Here is a 19,438-nt window from a genome sequence, read left to right as displayed (position 1 = left end):
CACACGAATCGCCCAAGCTAATTAGCCTTAAAAATATAGCAATACCATCAAACAGATCTACATTCAAAGGAGTTTCCAAGGTCGATCATTCGATCCAGCGATAATAATTAAACGCTTCATCTTGATGCAGATTAAAGCTTTCACGCTTCAACGTTTAGCACGAATTTCCATCGGCTATGTAAATTCGTATCTTCGTACAAATTTCCTGCTCTTATTTGCTTTCATTGCTATCGTAAGCTAGATGAAAAAGAAGAAACAGAGTTAATAAATAATTTCTTTCAATGAGGTCATCCATGATTGAAATGGCTTTCAAGAGGAATTAAGAGAAAAATCGTTATATGCTACTGGGAAGAGCAGCAAGAATTAAAATTTCATTCGATTTTTTAACGAAACAAAACTTCAATATCGTCTGGTAGAAGAGAAGTGCTTATTTAATTTTGTACCGATCACAATATGACAAAGTTATTGAGCAGGCAGATATCGAGAGGAGCGTCTGAAGAGGCAAGATTATGTTAACGTGAAGGAAGAATTATCTGTGCCTCGATCAAAAGGATCCATTCAGATGCTCGATGAACTCATCTTCGCAATTGTTACGCGTTTATTTTGTGTTTGCAACTTTAAAAATAATACAAGTCGTAAGGCAAAGTGTACAAATTACGTGGACCTTACGAATTCTCTTATTCCTGACCTTATTCCAAACAGTAACATTGAATTTTTCGTATTTTAATCGCGAAAGATACTTACATCCATCTATTGGGTTGGCAACTAAGCGATTGCGGATTTTGTCAATACCACCAAATGACAAAATCCGCGATCACTTAGTTACCAACCCAATATATGTTCAACAACCGTAAACATTGGTATAAAAATTGCCACGATCATTTCCTACGAAGTATACAGATTGAAAGAGAAAGCTGAGCAAAAAATAAAACGAATATTCCACATTAAAGGACTAAGTGGAAAAGCAAAGCAATAAAAGGGATTAATAGCTAACAGTTGCGAAGTTACAACACGAGTCGGCTGGAAAGTGAAAAAGACGAGGTGTACAATCTGGCCGGTTATTCGATTTCAACATGGTTGCTCCTTTTTTCGATACTTTGACCATCGTTAATTAACGGTACCATGGGAGATCGTTAAGTGAATTACTAGCAGAAATGCGATTTAACGACGATGGTATCGGGTTCTCAACAGAAATTAACGATCGACCAATGAACGTGGGAGATGATTCTTAACGACGTGTCGACGATGAAATCGACTACGGGAAAGAATCTCGGACGAAGGAAATCTCATTTCGATCGCATTTCATCGCGTTTCTGCTTAATTTCTAGTCGCTTCAGTCGTTTTCAAACGCGATGATGTAGCAATCGGCTGAAAACAGAAAGAATCCAATACTACGAGGATAGAAAATTTAGAGATCCAACACGAAAGGAACAGAATGTAATAATTTTACAAAAGAATTTTAAGGAAAATAATCTTACTTAGATCATTCGCTATTAAATTATTATTGTTACCAAAGATTAAATTTGATGGTAAACAGCAAACATTTTTAAACCTTTAATCTTATATGGAAGATTCAAGATAATGATATAAATCATTAAATCTTTAATTTGATATTGAAAATTGAAAACCGATAAGGATAAAGATAAATGTTGATAAAAAAAGATCTGTATGCTTTCAAATATTAAAATACGTCAGTATACATACTCACGAGAATTTGGAAATTCGTAAGGAGATTTTCGAAACAAATACAAACCTCGAATATCGTTTTCTTGTGAAAATTACGCTTATAGCACCATTTTCCACTGAGTTCCTCGATTAAAACGATCTTAAACGGTAGTACCATCCGATTTTTATTATTAAAGCGAGTAAGAGTATTTCTATGTGTATGTAGAATCGAACAAGGTGTAGCCAGGTGGCGTGTTAATTAGAACGAGCTCTACTTTGAATCTCAAACGACGATGTGTATCATTAACGATACACCGTTTAATGCTTGCGCGATTTGTTTCAATTGTTCGTTGAGGAAGCCAATTAACGACGAGTGTTACAACATCAGGCAACATCTCTTTTCTTTCTATCGAGAAATCGAAATTCAGATAAAATTTTAATAATTAATATCGTTGATGAAGAAATAATTATTTTCTTAACCTTTCATTCTAAATTCTTCGTTATTTTATTATACCATCAAAGAATTAAGAATCGTCTTGGTTTATTCCAGTGAAATAAGTGGAGCAGACAGAATCAGGCAATAATGATCGCAGTATCTTTAAGTGACCGTGACCGCAGTAAATGCTTCGAAAAATTCTTCCGATTTTTCTTAGAAAAACTGTCGTTAAAAACAGATACTCTGAACTACTATGTCCTCAATTCGAATAAACAGATTTTTATAAATATAATTAAAAGAAATTAGTTTCGCCTGTTAAATATTCTAACAAGTGCTATACTTTGAATATTTTATATATTCTCGCATATTATGTAGATGCTATATATTTTTGCACGTTTAAATTTCTACTAAATACACAAAAATCCGCAGTATAGTAATCGTTATATCAGCACGAAGAAGAAGAAATCTATTAATCTACTAATCGCATTCCATGTCGAAATTACTCTAATTATACGGTGGATAAAGTCGTCGACGTGGACTCTCTTAGTTTTCATCTCGCAGAGTTGTTTTTATCGGGGCGGATTTAAAACAGATTTCGTTCGCGGAAAAGAGGCGAAAAGCGATCGATCGACGTACGGAAGGAGCCGCGGCAAAAGGAGATCTGGCAAATTACCATATGCATTCGAGGTCTCCAATCACAGGCTACGTGATTACTCCGGAAGGAAAAAGTTCCATTCCGTGGTTGCCCGCGAAATTGCTCGATCGGAATCCTCTCCACAATTTTTCCGACATGCACAATTTCAACGACTCAGACATATTCTAATTTTCGCGAACATATTCGTTTCAATAATCCTGTTCAGACTAGCCAAGTCGCTTGAAGTCAACCTTAAGTTCATAGTAAGCAATTGTATTTGATATTCTTCGCACGAATTTCTCTATTCTTATTGGTTGTATACGATATCCGATGCAATAATTCGTTTTTCCGTTAATATATTATCAAGATTTAATAAGTCTCGTTTAATAAGAACTGCTTCGTACAACTTTTTATCTGCTAAATTCAAATATTGGCTACATTTTTCAATTTATGAAATAAATGTCGTTTCCTAACAAGAAAACCTAGGCCTTTGATATGATAGTATTGTAATAATGAAATGACCTCAAATGAGACAGTGTATTGCATTCGTGGTGCAAGTCAACTCAATTGAATTAAGCAGCTATTCACTTCCAGACATTAAATTCAAGTAGGGGAATTGTGATAAGAAATCATATGCACGCATATCAGAAAACAATTATAATAGTATTTCGACAAATCAAATTTGGTGTGACGAAACAACATGAGGTGAGGTAATGAGGTGAAGAAATTAAGAAAAATTGGTATCGACCAGATCAACTTCTGAGAGACCCGTGTAATGTATGACACACGAATATGAATATGAAGTAAAAATTCCTAAATGTTCGTCCTTTGTATCTTACATCCGCTGTTACAAGGAATGTCTCGCCAAAGAAACTAAGACAAGTACCTAGCAAATTATTCCTTGAATACTTGAATGAACAAGGAACCAACAGGTTTTCCTCCACCTTTCTTCCTCTCCGCCAACGCGTCGAACTTAACGACTCGACCGATCGATCGAAAAACTTTGACCCAGTTACGTGTTTCACCCTCCGGAACAATGAGTGAAAAAGTCGGCCTGAACGTCGACCCTGCCACCGTCTACTAGGAATCCTGCATTGTTTAACACTGAGGAGGAACGAAACGAAGTCACAGAAACGAAAGCAACGACGAAACAGTGGCGAAATATGTTCAGAATCAAAGCGTGTTCTCGACCGCTTTTCACAACGAACAATAGACCTACTCGTGGAGCACGAGGACCTGTTTACGATACCTGCGTACGACGTAACTTTGCTCTCACAAGTTGAATTTAGCTCGTCTCACCAGATAGAAAGCGCTGCACCCTATATTCGGAGTTTAAGTGGGTTGGCCTGAGAGTAAGAGCAAAACTGGAGGCTATTAGTTTGATTTCTGACTACATTATGGAGGTGGAAAGAAATGGCGAAGCGCATTACTGATAGAATCTGTGATGTGAGCACAAGATTCTTTTTATTTCACCTATTTCTTATTCCTTTTTTATCCGCTTAATGCTCATGTTTATGATATATAGGAACATGAATTATTTCTGATTTAGTTGATTATTTTAACTATTGATCTTTATAGATTTCAGCTACGATATTTTATAAACTAAAATATCTATGTATCTTCTAAAAAATATATTATACTATACCTACTTGCATTGTTGATTCTTTTACTATAAAGGAAATTTATTTTTATCGCTTCTATTAATAAATCGAGGAGAAATTTACGTTTTAAGGAATTAATTCAAATAATTTTAATTGAAGGCTATTAAATATCTGATGGCATTATAAAGGTGGAAGAGGCTGCTGAAACCTATTGCTACTCGCTATATTAATAAAATTTAGGATGTGATTCTACGATCTTTTTCTATTTAACCTACTTTCATTTTGTTTAATTGAAATAATTTTAATTGAAGGCTACATCAGTTCGATTTCTGTCGATGTTACGAAGATGGAAGAGGCTAATGAAGCCTATTGACGATCAAATTTTGCGTATAATTATAGGATCTTATTATTTTACCTATGTTTATTTCCTCTCTATCTTCTTTCTTTCTAAAAACGAATTTGATTGAAATCTATTGCTTCTAACGTGAATTTTTCTACTGAGAACTCTGTTATGTCTGATCGTCGACACGATCCTGAAATCTCCCGAATGAGAAATTCACTCTCTTGATTTCTCTTGAAAAGAATAGAATATATTGGTTATAACTTTGACGGGGCACGTTATTGTCACACATATACACACATAAAGTAGTATTTGTGCACAGTTGTTTGTTGTGGTTTACATTCATAAAAAAAGGGCAGGGGACGGTTAGTGCTGTCAGGACAACACACGATTCACGTGTACGCAACACCTTGGCAAAAAGTAGTTCCCAGGCACAGAAGTGTGTGTGGAAACATTTTTCGAGGCTCGATTCAAAAAATATTTGTATTTCATATCGCTAAAGAATAATTTCCAGTATTAATAGAATTTCATATGATTTTACAAATTCAATATAACTCTGAGATAAAAATTTTCATATTGAAAAATTGGTAATTTATGATAAGATTGTAAGAAGTAACTTTTTATAGTATTAATTCTGTGACGATGTATTTCTTTTTTGAAGCTGATAATTTGTTTATGATTCTTGTGTATAATTTATTTTATTCGGGATTAATTTTAATTGGATAAATTTGAAATTGCAGAATTAAAGTTTAGGCTTAATCAAAGTTAATTTTGTATAATATTAGTAAATAATACTTTTAGATTATAGCTACATTAAAAAGCAATATTTTTGAGTGACATTTGCACTAAAAAGCAACATTTTTGAACGACGATATTTCATGAGACTGACTCGTTTATACTATCATCTCTGAAATTTTTATTCCGAGTACTTGTTAATTCACTAGAAATACGATACAGCTATTTGATGATATAAAAATCAGCTTTTATGCGATCATTTAAATAAAAGTTGTAATGAAACTATACTTAGGTTAACTGAAAGGTTAGGGAAGTAGAAAGTTTTACAACGCATGAATAGACACGAAGTAGGAATGAACGGACAACATGGCAATTTCATTTGCTCATACGCGATGCATGTATAAGCAAACGCTTTGTACCCTAAATTTTCTTTATCGATTTATTATTGCGCTTTGACAATTTTCCTAGGACGTTCATGTTTGCTTATATTTAGTTTTATAATATTTCGAATTACCGTGTGGTCGAGATGTTTCAATAAAGAAAATTTTGAGGATGAAAGTTAAAATAAAATAAAGCAAAAATTAAAAAAATATTTCGATATAAGGAAAATAATTTAAACAAATATAAACTTATTGAAAAACTTACATTTAAATAACATTCTTCTCAGGTCCAATTATGTACTTTGATACAAAAATTCTTGAATCACACTACGATACACTTTCACATTTTTCAACATTGAACGATACCCGCTACAACTTCTCTAACAGCGGAACCCTCTTGAAATATATCGTTAGTAAAAGTCTATAAGTTACAAGTTACGAGTTATTAATATTAATAAAGTCTCCACTATATAAAATGAAGTAACGAAGTAAATCATTCATTCGACTATCCGGTTTGACGTAAATTTGCAAAATTATGAAAGAGAAATATAACCTTCATCTTGTCACTTGCCAATTCACTAACATTGTTAGTTCGTAATCTATCGCGCAAGAGGGCTCAGCGATCACTTATTCTCCTCCGATATGACATCATAACTAGCCCTGTCGTGTCAAGTCCTGTCCTGAAGTGCTCCAGCCATTATAAATATTATCATAATTTCGCTCTCAAATAACACGTGGCATCAAGTGTTTCAATAATCTTCTATTATATAATCTACGAATCCAAGTTTCAGTTGTTCATTAAAATATTTTGCAAGTGTTTCAATAATATTCAATTAATTTAGAACCTATAGTTATAACCTATAAACTCAAATGTTTCCAAGTTGCTTATTGAAATATCCCACAACCTCGTCGTACAAAACACGCATTTCACCGTACGAAATAATATTTAACGCAACAAAATCTCAACGCAAACACACAAAAACGACATGCTACACGTAAATAGTTACATACATAGTAGATATATCATGTTACTTCTCACAATCTTAATCAACACAAAAATAACACGAACGTGATCTTCACCTTTGTAGATTCTACGTTTCAAACAATTTGAAACCTCGAAGACAATTGTATACAAACAGTTCTTGAATCGAACCGCGAATGTCATGGTCGAGAAATCTCGTGGAAGACGAGGGCTGGGCACACGAGGCAGTGTTTGCATTTTGTATTGTGCAAAAGCAAACAAAGGATCAAACGGTGACACTGTCGTTTATAATCTCGTTCTGCTAACCGCGTTTCCTCGGATCGTTTAAAAACAGCTATGGGGATGGTTGGTAAAGCGTCGTTTCCCGATATCGTCGAAAGAACTGTGCCATATTGGAGGACCTTAATTTCGAATAATTGCGGAAATTCTCCTCCGTTCGTTGAAAAATTCGTTTTCGATTAAACGTGCCGCGTTCCACGTTCCGCGTTTCGCACGCGCGAAAACTCTTTGAAAGCACTTCTCTCTGAAAACGTTCTCGGTATGGATTAATTTTGAAAAATTGTGAAAAAGTGGTGAAATACAGAAAAGTTAAATTGAAGAGTTTTTCATATGGATGAATTCGGCTTGGCTGGCAAAGATTTTTTGAATTTACAAGTCTTCAGGTATGACGCACATATTTTTTTTATTTATTTTTGTGTTTGTACGGTATACGCTGTTATTAAAAATTTGGGATAATTTATCTTACAAGAGGCGAATTTAGATTGTTAAATAGAAATTTTAATAATAAAGGGACCCAAATTTTTAGTAGAAAAAACAGTAGTGCTTGTGTTTGAACTTTTAATATTTTAAATTGTCAAGTAATTTATTTGCGATAATATTTAAGATTGACAATGAGAAATACATAAAATTACGTAAATTACGTAAAAATAAATACGTAATTCTACGTGATTAATAACTTGACTATTTAACGATCGAGACATTTACTCTCTCAATTTATTCCTCTCTTTTCCTTGATTAACAATTAATGTCAGTTAATTTGTTGCAAAATTAATAGTAACAGCTTATAAAGTGTATTACATTCTATGTGATTACGTTTAGTTGTTTATATTATATTAAAAGTTCGATTAATTTTATTTCTCGTATAAATCTCAACAAATCATGGATCTTTTCTCATTCCGGGAGATAATAAATGTATTACGATCGATGTAAAGTTATAATCTCGGCTATCGGGTGCTTATAAAAAGAGAAAGTGCTTCCGTATCATTAGCCGATTACTCGAAATGATTTAATAATAGCACGAAGGGAATCGATCAAAACGTGAACCCACAGAAGTTTCACTATGATGCTACTATGTAATGTATAAGAAAAATTACATCGTTTAAATCTCCAACGAAATATATATTTTTTCAGAGATAAAAATATCTTTTATCAAATTATATCGTTGATTTGCCAGAAGAGTGACGGTACTACATAAAGTAAATTCTCCAAGAGATTAATTTAAAATACAAAATAATTAATTATTCAATTATTTAGTAATAAAACAATTTTGTTTTTTTTTACAATCTAGTTGATATTCTTTGAGTTGTATGTTCTTGTAACACTTTCTATTTAGATACATTATAATAAAATATTGTTTATACATATCTCCTCCATATACTTTACGTCATTCTTGTTTAATATTTATAGCATTTTCTCGTATTATTGTCAGTCAGTATAGTTATTACATCATCGAATTGAAATAAATTATATTCTTATAATTTATCTAATTAAATAAATACAGAAACTTTAAAAGGCGTTCACTCTTTTATCAAACCGACGATATAATGGAAATAAAGCTTCGTCTGTTCTTCGAAATAAAGAGAACATGCGTTTAAAATGCAATTTTTGTCTAGTTTCTCAAGATGCACTCGAAAAATCTTATATAAGTTCCGTTCGAGATCTTCAAAATTTTGCACGATGTAGGTTTTAACAATATTAAGAAAAAAAAGACAAAGAATAGACAAATAGCGAAGGAATTAATCTTGATTCCGTGGCCCATGGTTTATCCACGCGGTTTAACGTGATTTCACCCCCGTCGTTCCATGAGATCCTCCGCGGAAACATTTAGAAAAACGTACGACGAAGTGTAAAGAGCCGCGCCGCTGAATCAACTCTTAAACCGATCTACCACTCGGTGAATAATTCGATCTTTAATCGAGGAAATCGAACGATTAACTATCTTAGGAACGTTTCACATGCATCCTTCGAAGAATAAGAGCTTTTGAAATTTATTCATCGTCAAATATTTGCTATGTCTCACGACTGGAATTTTCTTAAAGATTTCTCGAAAAATTCTCGAAGACCTCTGATTATTTTTTGCAAAAACTGTGATAATATGTAATATTAGTGACTTAAAAGAATTTGTAATAGTTATGAATTACAGAAATCTTGCAATTGTTATTATGAATGAAGAGATTTGGAAATTTCTTTAAATAATTATCAAGAAATGTATAAGAAGTCGAAAGTATATTATCAGTAATTTAATAAGAAGTTCAAAGGATATTTATCAATAGTGTGCAATTTAATTGCGATTCAGAAAATTCTTTCTTATCTCTGGTAATCTTTGCAAAAGCAATAACAGGAAGATCGCTGAGCCAAAAGAATTTAATTACGGATCAAAGAAATCTTGCACTTGTTATGACCGAAACAATCTTAAAGAATCCTTTGGTTACCAACAAATATATAATTTCACGTTATTATGTATATTCCAAAGAAGACTTATTTACAGTTCGAAGAACCTTATACTTGAGAAGAATATGCAATTTAAATATGGGTCAAAGAAATCTTACAATTGTTGTGACCCACGATATTTTAATGAACTCTTTAGTTATCGCGTATATAGATAAGTATACATGTAATTCTACATTACTATACACCAAAGAAAATTCATATCTAGTCCAAAGAATCTTCCATTTACCAATAATATATAAATTCACGTATTGTGTAATACATAACTTTATGTTTTATATAATCTGGAACTGTTATTTTACCCGTAATACGAAAGAAAGAAAAAGGTAGACGAAAAAGACCGTGAATGAATCTGTTAATATCACGTACCCAGTGAATCCGGTTTAAGAGTGGACGAAGGACACGGCACAGAAAGACAGAGAGAGAATGTGTGATCAGCCAGGGTGAAGGAGATTTACTCACGATTATGTTGCACGTTTCGTTGATGCGGCAGGACTGTCGTCGAGGGTGGAAAAGCACGTCGGACCGGCCGCGAATGAGGCTCTCTCCTCTCTCGACGCGCATCGCGCAGACGTGCCTCTCCAACCCCCTCTGCATTTACGTGTACACACGATAAACGCGGGGAGCAGAAGGAAGATCGCTCAGCGGTTTTCTCGGGGCTGATACAGCGGGACAGAACAACCGAAGGAACGTCAAGGGATCGTATCGCGAATATACTTGGTCAAACATACACGTGCAACTCCGCGAAATATTCTCAAGCGCAGAAAAAGCGCAAAAGACCTGCCGGCTTGAATACTCAATTTTCTTTTTTAACTCGTTTAGAGCTGAATATTATGATTCGACGGTGGATGGTTTTACTTTAAGTTTTTACTTATGAATACAGCTAAATAAAGTGGAATTTAAGGAGATAGTTGTTTCGTGAAAAGGATAGATCCTAGTTTGAACGATGGTGGAGGATAGGTGAATCTCTTTTTTTGCTGACTAACTAGATTTGAATAGAAATTCAAATTCTTGTAAATATAATTAAAAGGACATATTATATTATAAATTTTGCAAACGTGAAGTTATTTTGAATGCAGAATGAAAAGCAAAAAATGCCCCAATTCACAAGTTTACTTTTCAATTTTGCAAATGAAAATAATTATTCTGAATATTGGAGCGGAACTTGTGTTTTAATACAGAATGTAATAAAGATTATTTGTTGGAATTTATGTACAAACGAGTACTTCAAATTTTCAGACAAAAATTTGAAAGATATTTGCAATGAAAACATCACTCTATACAATGGGATATATAATATCACTACAGATTATTGGATGCAGAATATATATAATATATAGATAGAATAGTTAAATCTAATAATTGAAATAGTAATATAACTTTAAAAGTATATATTGTAGAACATTCTTCGAATTTTTATAAAATAGAGAATTTAGAGTAACACGAGAGTTGAGAAAGTTAATTTTTTAAGAATCTTTAATAAAAGACTGTTCAATTTATATCGCTAACTATTAAAGAAAGGATTAAGACAGTTTTTAAATCATAATATTCTTATTAAATATTACAATCTTATTAGGTAAAATAATGACAGTTTCATTCCAGGAAATAGTTCATTTCTAAAGCCAATTTCCACAGATGTTTCGAGATTGATGATTCTGAAAGCTTGTCACCCTTCTATTTAATTCTGAATAATTATAATATCCAATGAAATGCAAAAAGTTACTCGAAGCTAGAATTTGGTAAATCCTGTTACTGTACCCAGGACATGGTAACATGACATACTACATGTATAAGATGGCGTGTAATATCTTGCGCGGCTACGCGACGTGGAGAAATACGTGCGATGGAAGAACATTTCCGCAGATTTGCTGCTCAATGTTCAAGGGAATCGTAGTGAAATTTGGACGAGTGACCGTGAGGAATCGGAACGCAGGTTTTAAAGGGCGTTTCCGCTTTAAGAATCCTTTCGGCGAACTCCTGAAAAATATAAAGCAGAATTCGAGTTACTTCGTTGCGCACGCGAAGAAAGCAACGTTTATTATCCGGTCGATTTTTGTCGCAAACGGTTTATGCGTTGAAAGTACCATATGTTTTCTATCTATAGTTTCCTGGCTACATTTTTCCTGAAATTTCTTTCGGGACAAAAACAATTGAAAGATCGTAATAAGATTCGTGAAAAATATACGTGTGTTTTGGGAATAAACCGTTTTCTATTGTACAAATACTTTTCTATGAGAATAAAATTGATAATTCTCTTTATGAGAATGAAAATTTCTGAAGAGTTTCAAAACAAAATATCGGAAGATTGTAGTAAGATTCGTGAAAGAGAAGCATATTTCTTGGGAATGTTCTTCTCTTATGTTTCTTTGCTTTGCAGTACTTTCTGATAATTCAGTTGAAAAATGTTTCAACAATAAATAATTCTTTTTACTAAATATACATGGGGTTAAAAGACGTAGTCAATAAAAGATTGATTTGTAATAAAATCGTGATGAAACGTAACAATCTACTTGCTTTATTTCTGTAAACGAAGGGGAAAGTTATAGGAGTTCGAGAACTTTCATGTTGAATGTGTTGATTCGTAAAGGGAAGAAAAATCAATGAACCTGTCAATTATTCAGCCGGTTGCAATAAAAAGAAACATCGTGATCGTGGGATACTACTGGATGTTTTTACTCTTGCTTCTTCTCCGAAATGACATCACTAAGTCTTCCCTTTTACGTGGGTATTCGGCCCGATTTTACCGCTCTACTCAAGACTCCTAACACACTGGCCGTTCCCAAAATTTACTTTTTCACCGGACAAAAACATACAGTTTAATTTAGAAACAGGATAGAATATAAAAAAAGATCTGCATTTTTTAAATCAAGAATTTTCTTTAAAAATGTATATTGTTTATTTCATAAATATCATTGTACTTACTATAATTTTAGAAAATTAATAGCACTCTATGAGCAAAGAAAATTAGTTAAAAGCCTGCTTGATAATCGCAATTGTTGTTATACATTTATTATACAATTATGTAAAATTACATGTAAACGTTTATACGATAAAACTATAGATAAAGGACTTTTACATTAATTTCGCTGATTTTCGTGTATGTTATAAGAAGGGTCCTGAGTAAAATGCACTTTGTCCGAGGCCTGGGATAATCAAAAGTTACGAGAGAAAAAAATTAAATATATTACGTTACATTTGGTCTAATATAAGTTGTTTTTCTTATATGATATTGACCTTATTCTAGGCAATAATTCAGTGTTTACATTTATTATTTCCAACCTTTGTTTCTACGTGTGGCCTCTAATACTGTCAGTGTGATGTTGTTATTCGTTCTTAGTGTATCTTCAGATTTTCGTTCCTTTGTACGAGCTTTGAGCACAATGAGTTCATACAAATTTTATTCTTCTTTATTTCGATTACCCTTACGCAACTTGAAAGCATGATTATAAAAATGTAAGACGTAACGCATAAATTCTACTCCTTCTTAAATCATCATCAGTCTATTATGACCTAATCTAACCGAACCTAATCCATTTTTAGTGTGTAATAGAGCATCGACGAATAAAAGCGAAAAATTTAACCGCGATGCCAATAATTTTATTATTTTGTATAGGAAAAATATCAAAATCTGTGACGGGAACATATCCAAAGATCTACGAATACTCTGCTCCGAATACTGATCTTAATCTTTTTTCCTTCTTGATAATTAAATCAAGAATCCTCAAGACACTGTTCGTCTGTTCAAGACAGAATCTAAATTTTCAATTTTTGGTTTTCGTGTCTTCTTTTAAACTGCAGATTCACTGAAATAACTTTTAAGAAAGTTACAGGTAAAAAGAAAATATAATGCTAGATATAAGAAAAAACAAGAAAGAATTGAAGGGAATGCTCATAAAGCTTAAGAACAGGGAGACAATAGACGTTCAGTCGTGGGTAATAATATTATGCTTATCGATCAATGGGTTGGGAACGATGAAAACTGCATATCATTAGATATTCGGTCGGCTTATTACCTATAAATTCCACCTATAACTTCCTTAATCGAAGAAACTTTCTACCCCTGTACGTGATGGAAATCCGTCAGAAAGATAAGATAAGAGTACAATTTCTAATGAAATGTTTATGGAAAATCTAACTGCATGCTTCTAGAATTTCCCCGAAACTATAATTCCTCGCAAAGGTATCTGATCTACTTGTACGACAGAAATATATCGTATGTTTATAATGATAAGATTTTTTAATTTTTTAATTTGATGATATAATCCCTTTATTTCATTTTGCTCTTGACGTTCTTCAAGATGATTTATGATAAAATAGGAATTGTGAATCGATATTAAATTATTTGAAAATACATATTTTTTATCTTACTTAACGTTAAATTTAAATTACCTTTACAATATGGACTTCAGTTAACTGTAAAATAATAATTGTTTTCTCAACAAAATACACAAGTGCAAAAATATCTACGTTTGTTTAAACATCGAAGTATCCAATGTTCGAAGATAATTTTATCCGAATTTTATTATTTATAACAATAAGTAATAATATATTGTAATAATAAGGGGAGAGAGAGTATCTTCTAATAATAATTAATAATATATCGTAATAATATATCTTCTCTGATTAAATACCTGAGATATTTAAAAACATGAAAACATCACCGATCTCATCGTTTCTCGCTTTCCTTTCTCTTTAGCTTTATTCTACTTAAAAGATACTTTCTCCAATAGAAATCTGAAGCCAGCATTTCCAAGATGGTTACAGAACTAAAAAATTCGATTCAAAAATAAATAGTCCTGCGGAGAGAAAAGACTCTTTTTCGTGGTTTTATCTGTTCCTTTATATTTCCAAGAGCTGTACAACGTGTCAAAGATGAAAAGAACAAGTCTCGAGTACTTCTTCATGCAAGTTTAATTTAACTGCACCTACGGTATTCTTTATCTCGCGAACGTATTTTCGAAGGGTAGTATTTTGTTGAAGTACTCGGTTGAAATATTTCAAGAAACTTTGTCGTGCACAAAACTTCCTATTCTTTTTCTTGCTTCATCATATTTAATGTTAAAGGTAAAATATCTCGCAGCAACAATATCGCTTGGATATGTATTTCGTACGGTCTCAAACGCGAATAAAATGAATTCCTTCTTCTACCCTCCGCGTCGCCACACTGAAAAATCGCGTATCATCGAATAGCAAACGAATATGATACAAAGCATCAAAAATTCATTGAAAAACTACGGCTACGTGTTCGACGTTTCAAAATTCGAAGATAAAAACAGAGTAATAAATGAAAAAAAGATGAAAGTTTTAACGAAGATAAGAAATTGAGGTGGCTCTAAAGTGCCAGGGTGTTTAAAGGGTTTGATGCGTACTGCCAGTGTTGTTAATATTAATCTCTTCTATATATATAATATTCTATATACATAATCTAAATTATAACTTCTCTAGGGAATAACTATAATCTAACTGGAGAAATACTGGCACATATATCGGGATTGAGAGATATAGTAGCGAGAATTTAGTTAATCATGATTTCGACCTCCTGAAAGCATCATCAATTTAATTTCACAGTTCATTAACAAGAAATGGTAATTTCGAATTATATTCAGAGCGCCGGTTTATGAAAAATAATAGTAGTCTAATTTTGTCGTTTAACAACAGAAAAAAGTTTATTCGTCGTTAAATACCGAATCTCTCGATGATAGTGATTATTCTAGTTAGGAATCTTAACTTTTTATACATATTTTTCTTCCTGTTAAGAGTATATTATGTTACATTTGCAAAAATTCAGATCAATCTGTTTGAAATCGATTTATCTCGATTAATTTTTAATCCCTTGGTTCTGAAAACTTTTAATTAAAAAGTGCCTCAGGTAACAGATTAATAATAAATTAATAAAAAATCGATCAACGAACCAATAATTGGCAAAGAAAGACATTTTCCATAGTCCCGAAAAAAAGAACACACTTAGTCCTGAAATGTTTAAAAACATAATTAAACAACGTAAAGATCGACATCCAATATCCTGAAACAGTGTGATAAAGAAACTTCGCCAAATTGCATGCAATGTTTATAACGTATCGTCCTGGAAACGCGTAAGAAAGTGTCCTGACCTGATAAACACACCATTCGGTTCTCTAATTAAAAAGTTGTACAGGACACAGCCGGTGCAACGTCTTCGCGGCGCTCTTGAATCTTTCATGCGTCACAGGATACGCTCCATTACGAGAGCAGATGTTCCACCTGCGCCCCCCCCCCCTCCAAAAAAAAACGAATATCAACGGAAAAACAAGGTTGTTCCCTCGTGAACGGCCACTCCAAGAAGATTGATGGCTGCTTGGAACACAAAACGATTCCTCCTTTCGACAACCCAAACTTTATGATTACTACTGCTTTGCATCTGACGATGTTAACTATGTCATTGTGATTTCTTGGTGGTTGATCCTTTTTCGAGTTTATGATTTATTTCGAAATTTCGCGTAGGTAATAAAAAAGAGCAAATTTTTGGTGACTTTACTTTCCTTTTATTGTATTTCTTAATCGATATATATATATCGTGAATATTTATAGATATTCATATTTTTATGAGCACACCGTGCTTTTATTCGACGTTAACTTTTGTCTTTTTTAAATGGCAACTGACAGAAGAAATACGAGCGGACCATAATACCGATTATAATTCTAATCGATACTCATTACAATAGGAGCAGAACGTACGAAGAAGCAAAAACGCTAACTATGCTTTTCTTGCTATGAAAGAATAAAGGAAGAAAAAGAAAATAAACAGAGACAAAATGGGCGAGCGAAGGGAAAGGATAAATGAACGAGCGTCTGTCATTAGCTAAAGATGAAATCGGCGTGTCAGCTGCCGATAATCATCGAAATATACGCAACGTAACGTAAGAAGAGAAAAATACAGGAAGGAAGATGAGCAAAAATATGTTTTCTTTGCCTTACCATTGTAAAAAAAGGAAAAGGATAAAGAGATTAATCAGGAAAAGAGGAAAGAAGAAAAGAAGATCGTTTCATAATGATCCGTCTGATTCGATATTGCTCGAAATAAAACACATTCTTGTCAAAGATATAATTTTCAAAAGATAATTTTATCCAAGAAACTGCATCATTGGATAAATTACTAAATTATATAAGAAAGTTCGTTTGGCTTCTGGTGATATATTTTGAATACTATTATAAAATCATTACTTGAAGTGGACATACGAATAATACGAATAAATATTAATTATAATTGCATCATTTAATGATAAGAATAAAGGCAAAACGGATATTATGAGTTAATATTTTAATGAAAGAGTTAATCGTCAATATATACATCAGATTATTGACTTCTTTCGTGACACAGCGAAAATTATTGTTAATTTTGCTCGAGTTTACAATATTTCAAATTATTCACCTAATTGAAATAGTTTATTAATATTGAAATATCGTTTGTTTTAATGTCTGGAAATATCTTTCACAAGTAATCATTAAATAATTTCAAGAACGTAAGGATATCGAGAAATTCTGACGAAAAAGCTTCGTTACACATATTCTTTTCTTTTTTTTAATTTTCGTGATGATTAAGCTAAAAAAAATGAGAGACTGAAAAGCAAAATTATTTCATCATACTAATGCAGTGTGCAGAGGAAAGAAAAATACGAGAAGAATGAAACAAAAGTGGCTGGTGATTCGAAATCCTTGGCTGATAGTTGTTAGGAAAAAGAGGAGGAGATAAGTAAGTTAGAATGGAGGATAATAAAAACGGAAGAACTCGAAGTAACGAGTAACCTCGAACTAATTTAACGCAGGTGACGCTAAGCTTTTAATCATTGAAACAGAGACAGGAGAAATAGCGGAGAAAAAGGAGCAATCTCGTAACAAGAATTAAGCCAAAAGACGAACATATGTATTCCATTAATAGTGAACTTTCAGTGAACAGAGATTAACGAAGTTTTTATCAAAATAATAAAGGAAATCAAAACTATTAGGCGAGGCTAAGTTATTGAATATTTACATTAATTCGTCGATGATTTAGTAAAATCAAATTCCTAGTAACTGCACTGAAGATATTTATGCAACTTTATATTTCTACGAACAGAGGTAAAAGTAGAATTTAAACACAGATTTATTTCATCTGTTAAAAATTATAACGAGTACGAGTGCTTTCTGTACTTTATATATTTTTCCATACCATGACCTGTGTATTTTTCTACCTTTAAATTTCACGTAAATATATAAAAATTCATGATCTATGTATGGTATACGTACAAAATATACACGAACGATGAATGATGGGAATTTTCCTATAGCGAGTGTTGAAATACTTTCGTGAGTCGCTTCACGTATGTATATACCACTCTAGTGAAATAAATAAACTTCGTTAAAGGAATTCGCTCACGGTTGCGAATTTTACTTTAGAAAAATGGAAAATGTTGAAAAGGTTGAGCGATTCTCCATAGAATTCGATAGACAAAAACTGTAGAGAAATCTAAAGTAAAAGGGAGAGAGAGTAGAGGCGAGAGATACAAACTCAGGCTTCGGGTAATGATTACTCCAGCAAGCTCATGGGGGATTTTAATAAGGAAACGAGAGCTTATTCATATACCCTCATGGCGCAAGCGCCAGAAAGCCACCTGTAGCCCCAGCTTCCAATCAATACATCACAGACGCATATCGTGCAGCTTTCCAGGTAGCAATGTGCATACATGTATATACGTAAGCAGGCACGGATCCATTCTGCGAAGCCAGAAATCGCCTGTTGCTGTTGTCCATGTTCTGCCAACCATAGTGATTTCGATTGCGATCATTCCCTCAGGCATCTTCGATCTCTCAAAAGCAACTGGAAGGAATTGGATCCATACATTGACAATTTCGCTTTCTACGACCATCCACGCTATGATCCATAGTCATATTCCAGCAAATCAATGTAGGTCACCGTTTAAAATGGGTCGTATCGAATATTACAACTTCGAAAGTAAATACAGTACGTTCTTTCTCTTTCTCTCCCTCTGTATGTCTGTCTGTCTGTTTGTCTGTCTTTTTTTCTCTCGCTTTCTTTTGTTCTTTACGAATGTTGTAATACTATTCAGTACTTGCTAATCCCTTTCCTGCAGAAAAAAGGCAGCTTGTCCTTGCTCAATGGTTAATTGATATTTTCCTGTTACTACAGAAAGGCAATAATGGGAATTGTTGTATTAATCGTCGAATTTGGGAGTATTAAAGTTCATCGTAGAGACAAGTATAAGCTTCTTAACGCCTCTAATATATGTATGTCATTATAGCCTAATATCAGTTGACTTTATACGGTAAAGCCATTGCCTATTCTGCACTTTGAAATTCCTAGCAATTTTTTCAGAAAATAATGAAAGCTATTTAACTGAAAATTCTAAAATTCTAAAAAAGGAGTTTACAACCTTGTAACTTCTCAATTCATCAATATTGCCATGAATTATTGTGCAACAGTGCCCTGATTTTTATATTCTACCATAAGCATAATACATCGTCTGCTAAACGTCTATTCGATCGTGCTACGAATCTCAAGTTTCTATTCTTAGGATTTTATTTTTTTAATTCGTATGCCAAGAGATTAATTTTATTATCAGAATTTTTGGTACTAGCCAACGTTTAGTATCAGAAAATAACACGATTAGTTTAATGTTTCAGGATTCAAACGATCAACTTCGATAGAATTGGTCAATTTGATTTCACTGTGTATCTCTATATCATATAATATTAAAAAAATTAATAAACGTAGCAAATGAAGAAAATTCACACAGCGTAGAACTTCGAAACTTCTGAAATCAACGCGTCAATGAATCATAAATATTGAAGGATTCATAAGAGGATTGCGCTTCATGCATTTATCGTTCGTGAAACAGCTTAATGGAAACATTACTTGGATTCGTGTAGTATCAGTGGAGAATTTATAATATATGGTTATATCC

General features: G+C 32.9%; 2 protein-coding genes across 10 annotated transcripts in view; one reads left to right on the top strand and one right to left on the bottom strand.

The window, feature by feature from the left end:
• The window catches only part of Rsh (Rap GTPase activating protein radish), a 156,891-nt gene extending 146,857 nt beyond the window's left edge, over nt 1-10,034 (bottom strand). For 4 of the 9 annotated variants that reach the window (XM_072002013.1, XM_072002010.1, XM_072002012.1 and 1 more), the window contains exon 1: nt 9,963-10,016. Coding sequence is in view for 1 of the 9 variants with exons in the window: in XM_072002015.1 (XP_071858116.1) it covers nt 6,057-6,058 (2 nt within the window). In the remaining 8 variants the exon portion in view is untranslated. Of the gene's footprint in view, nt 1-6,056; nt 6,384-9,869 lie in introns of those variants that run through there. The other 5 variants (XM_072002021.1, XM_072002016.1, XM_072002017.1 and 2 more) reach the window with 5 other exon arrangements.
• LOC139986586 (uncharacterized) overlaps nt 6,658-19,438 on the top strand; it is a 51,506-nt gene continuing 38,725 nt past the window's right edge. Inside the window, exons 1-2 of the mRNA XM_072002023.1 lie at nt 6,658-6,805; nt 6,880-7,435. The gene's annotated coding sequence lies outside the window, so the exon portion shown is untranslated. The remainder of the gene's footprint in view (nt 6,806-6,879; nt 7,436-19,438) is intronic.

This window comes from Bombus fervidus, chromosome 4 (genome assembly GCF_041682495.2).
Source record: "Bombus fervidus isolate BK054 chromosome 4, iyBomFerv1, whole genome shotgun sequence".
In the NCBI taxonomy this organism is placed as follows: Eukaryota; Metazoa; Arthropoda; class Insecta; order Hymenoptera; family Apidae; genus Bombus; species Bombus fervidus.
This window is presented reverse-complemented; position numbering and strand designations above follow the sequence as displayed.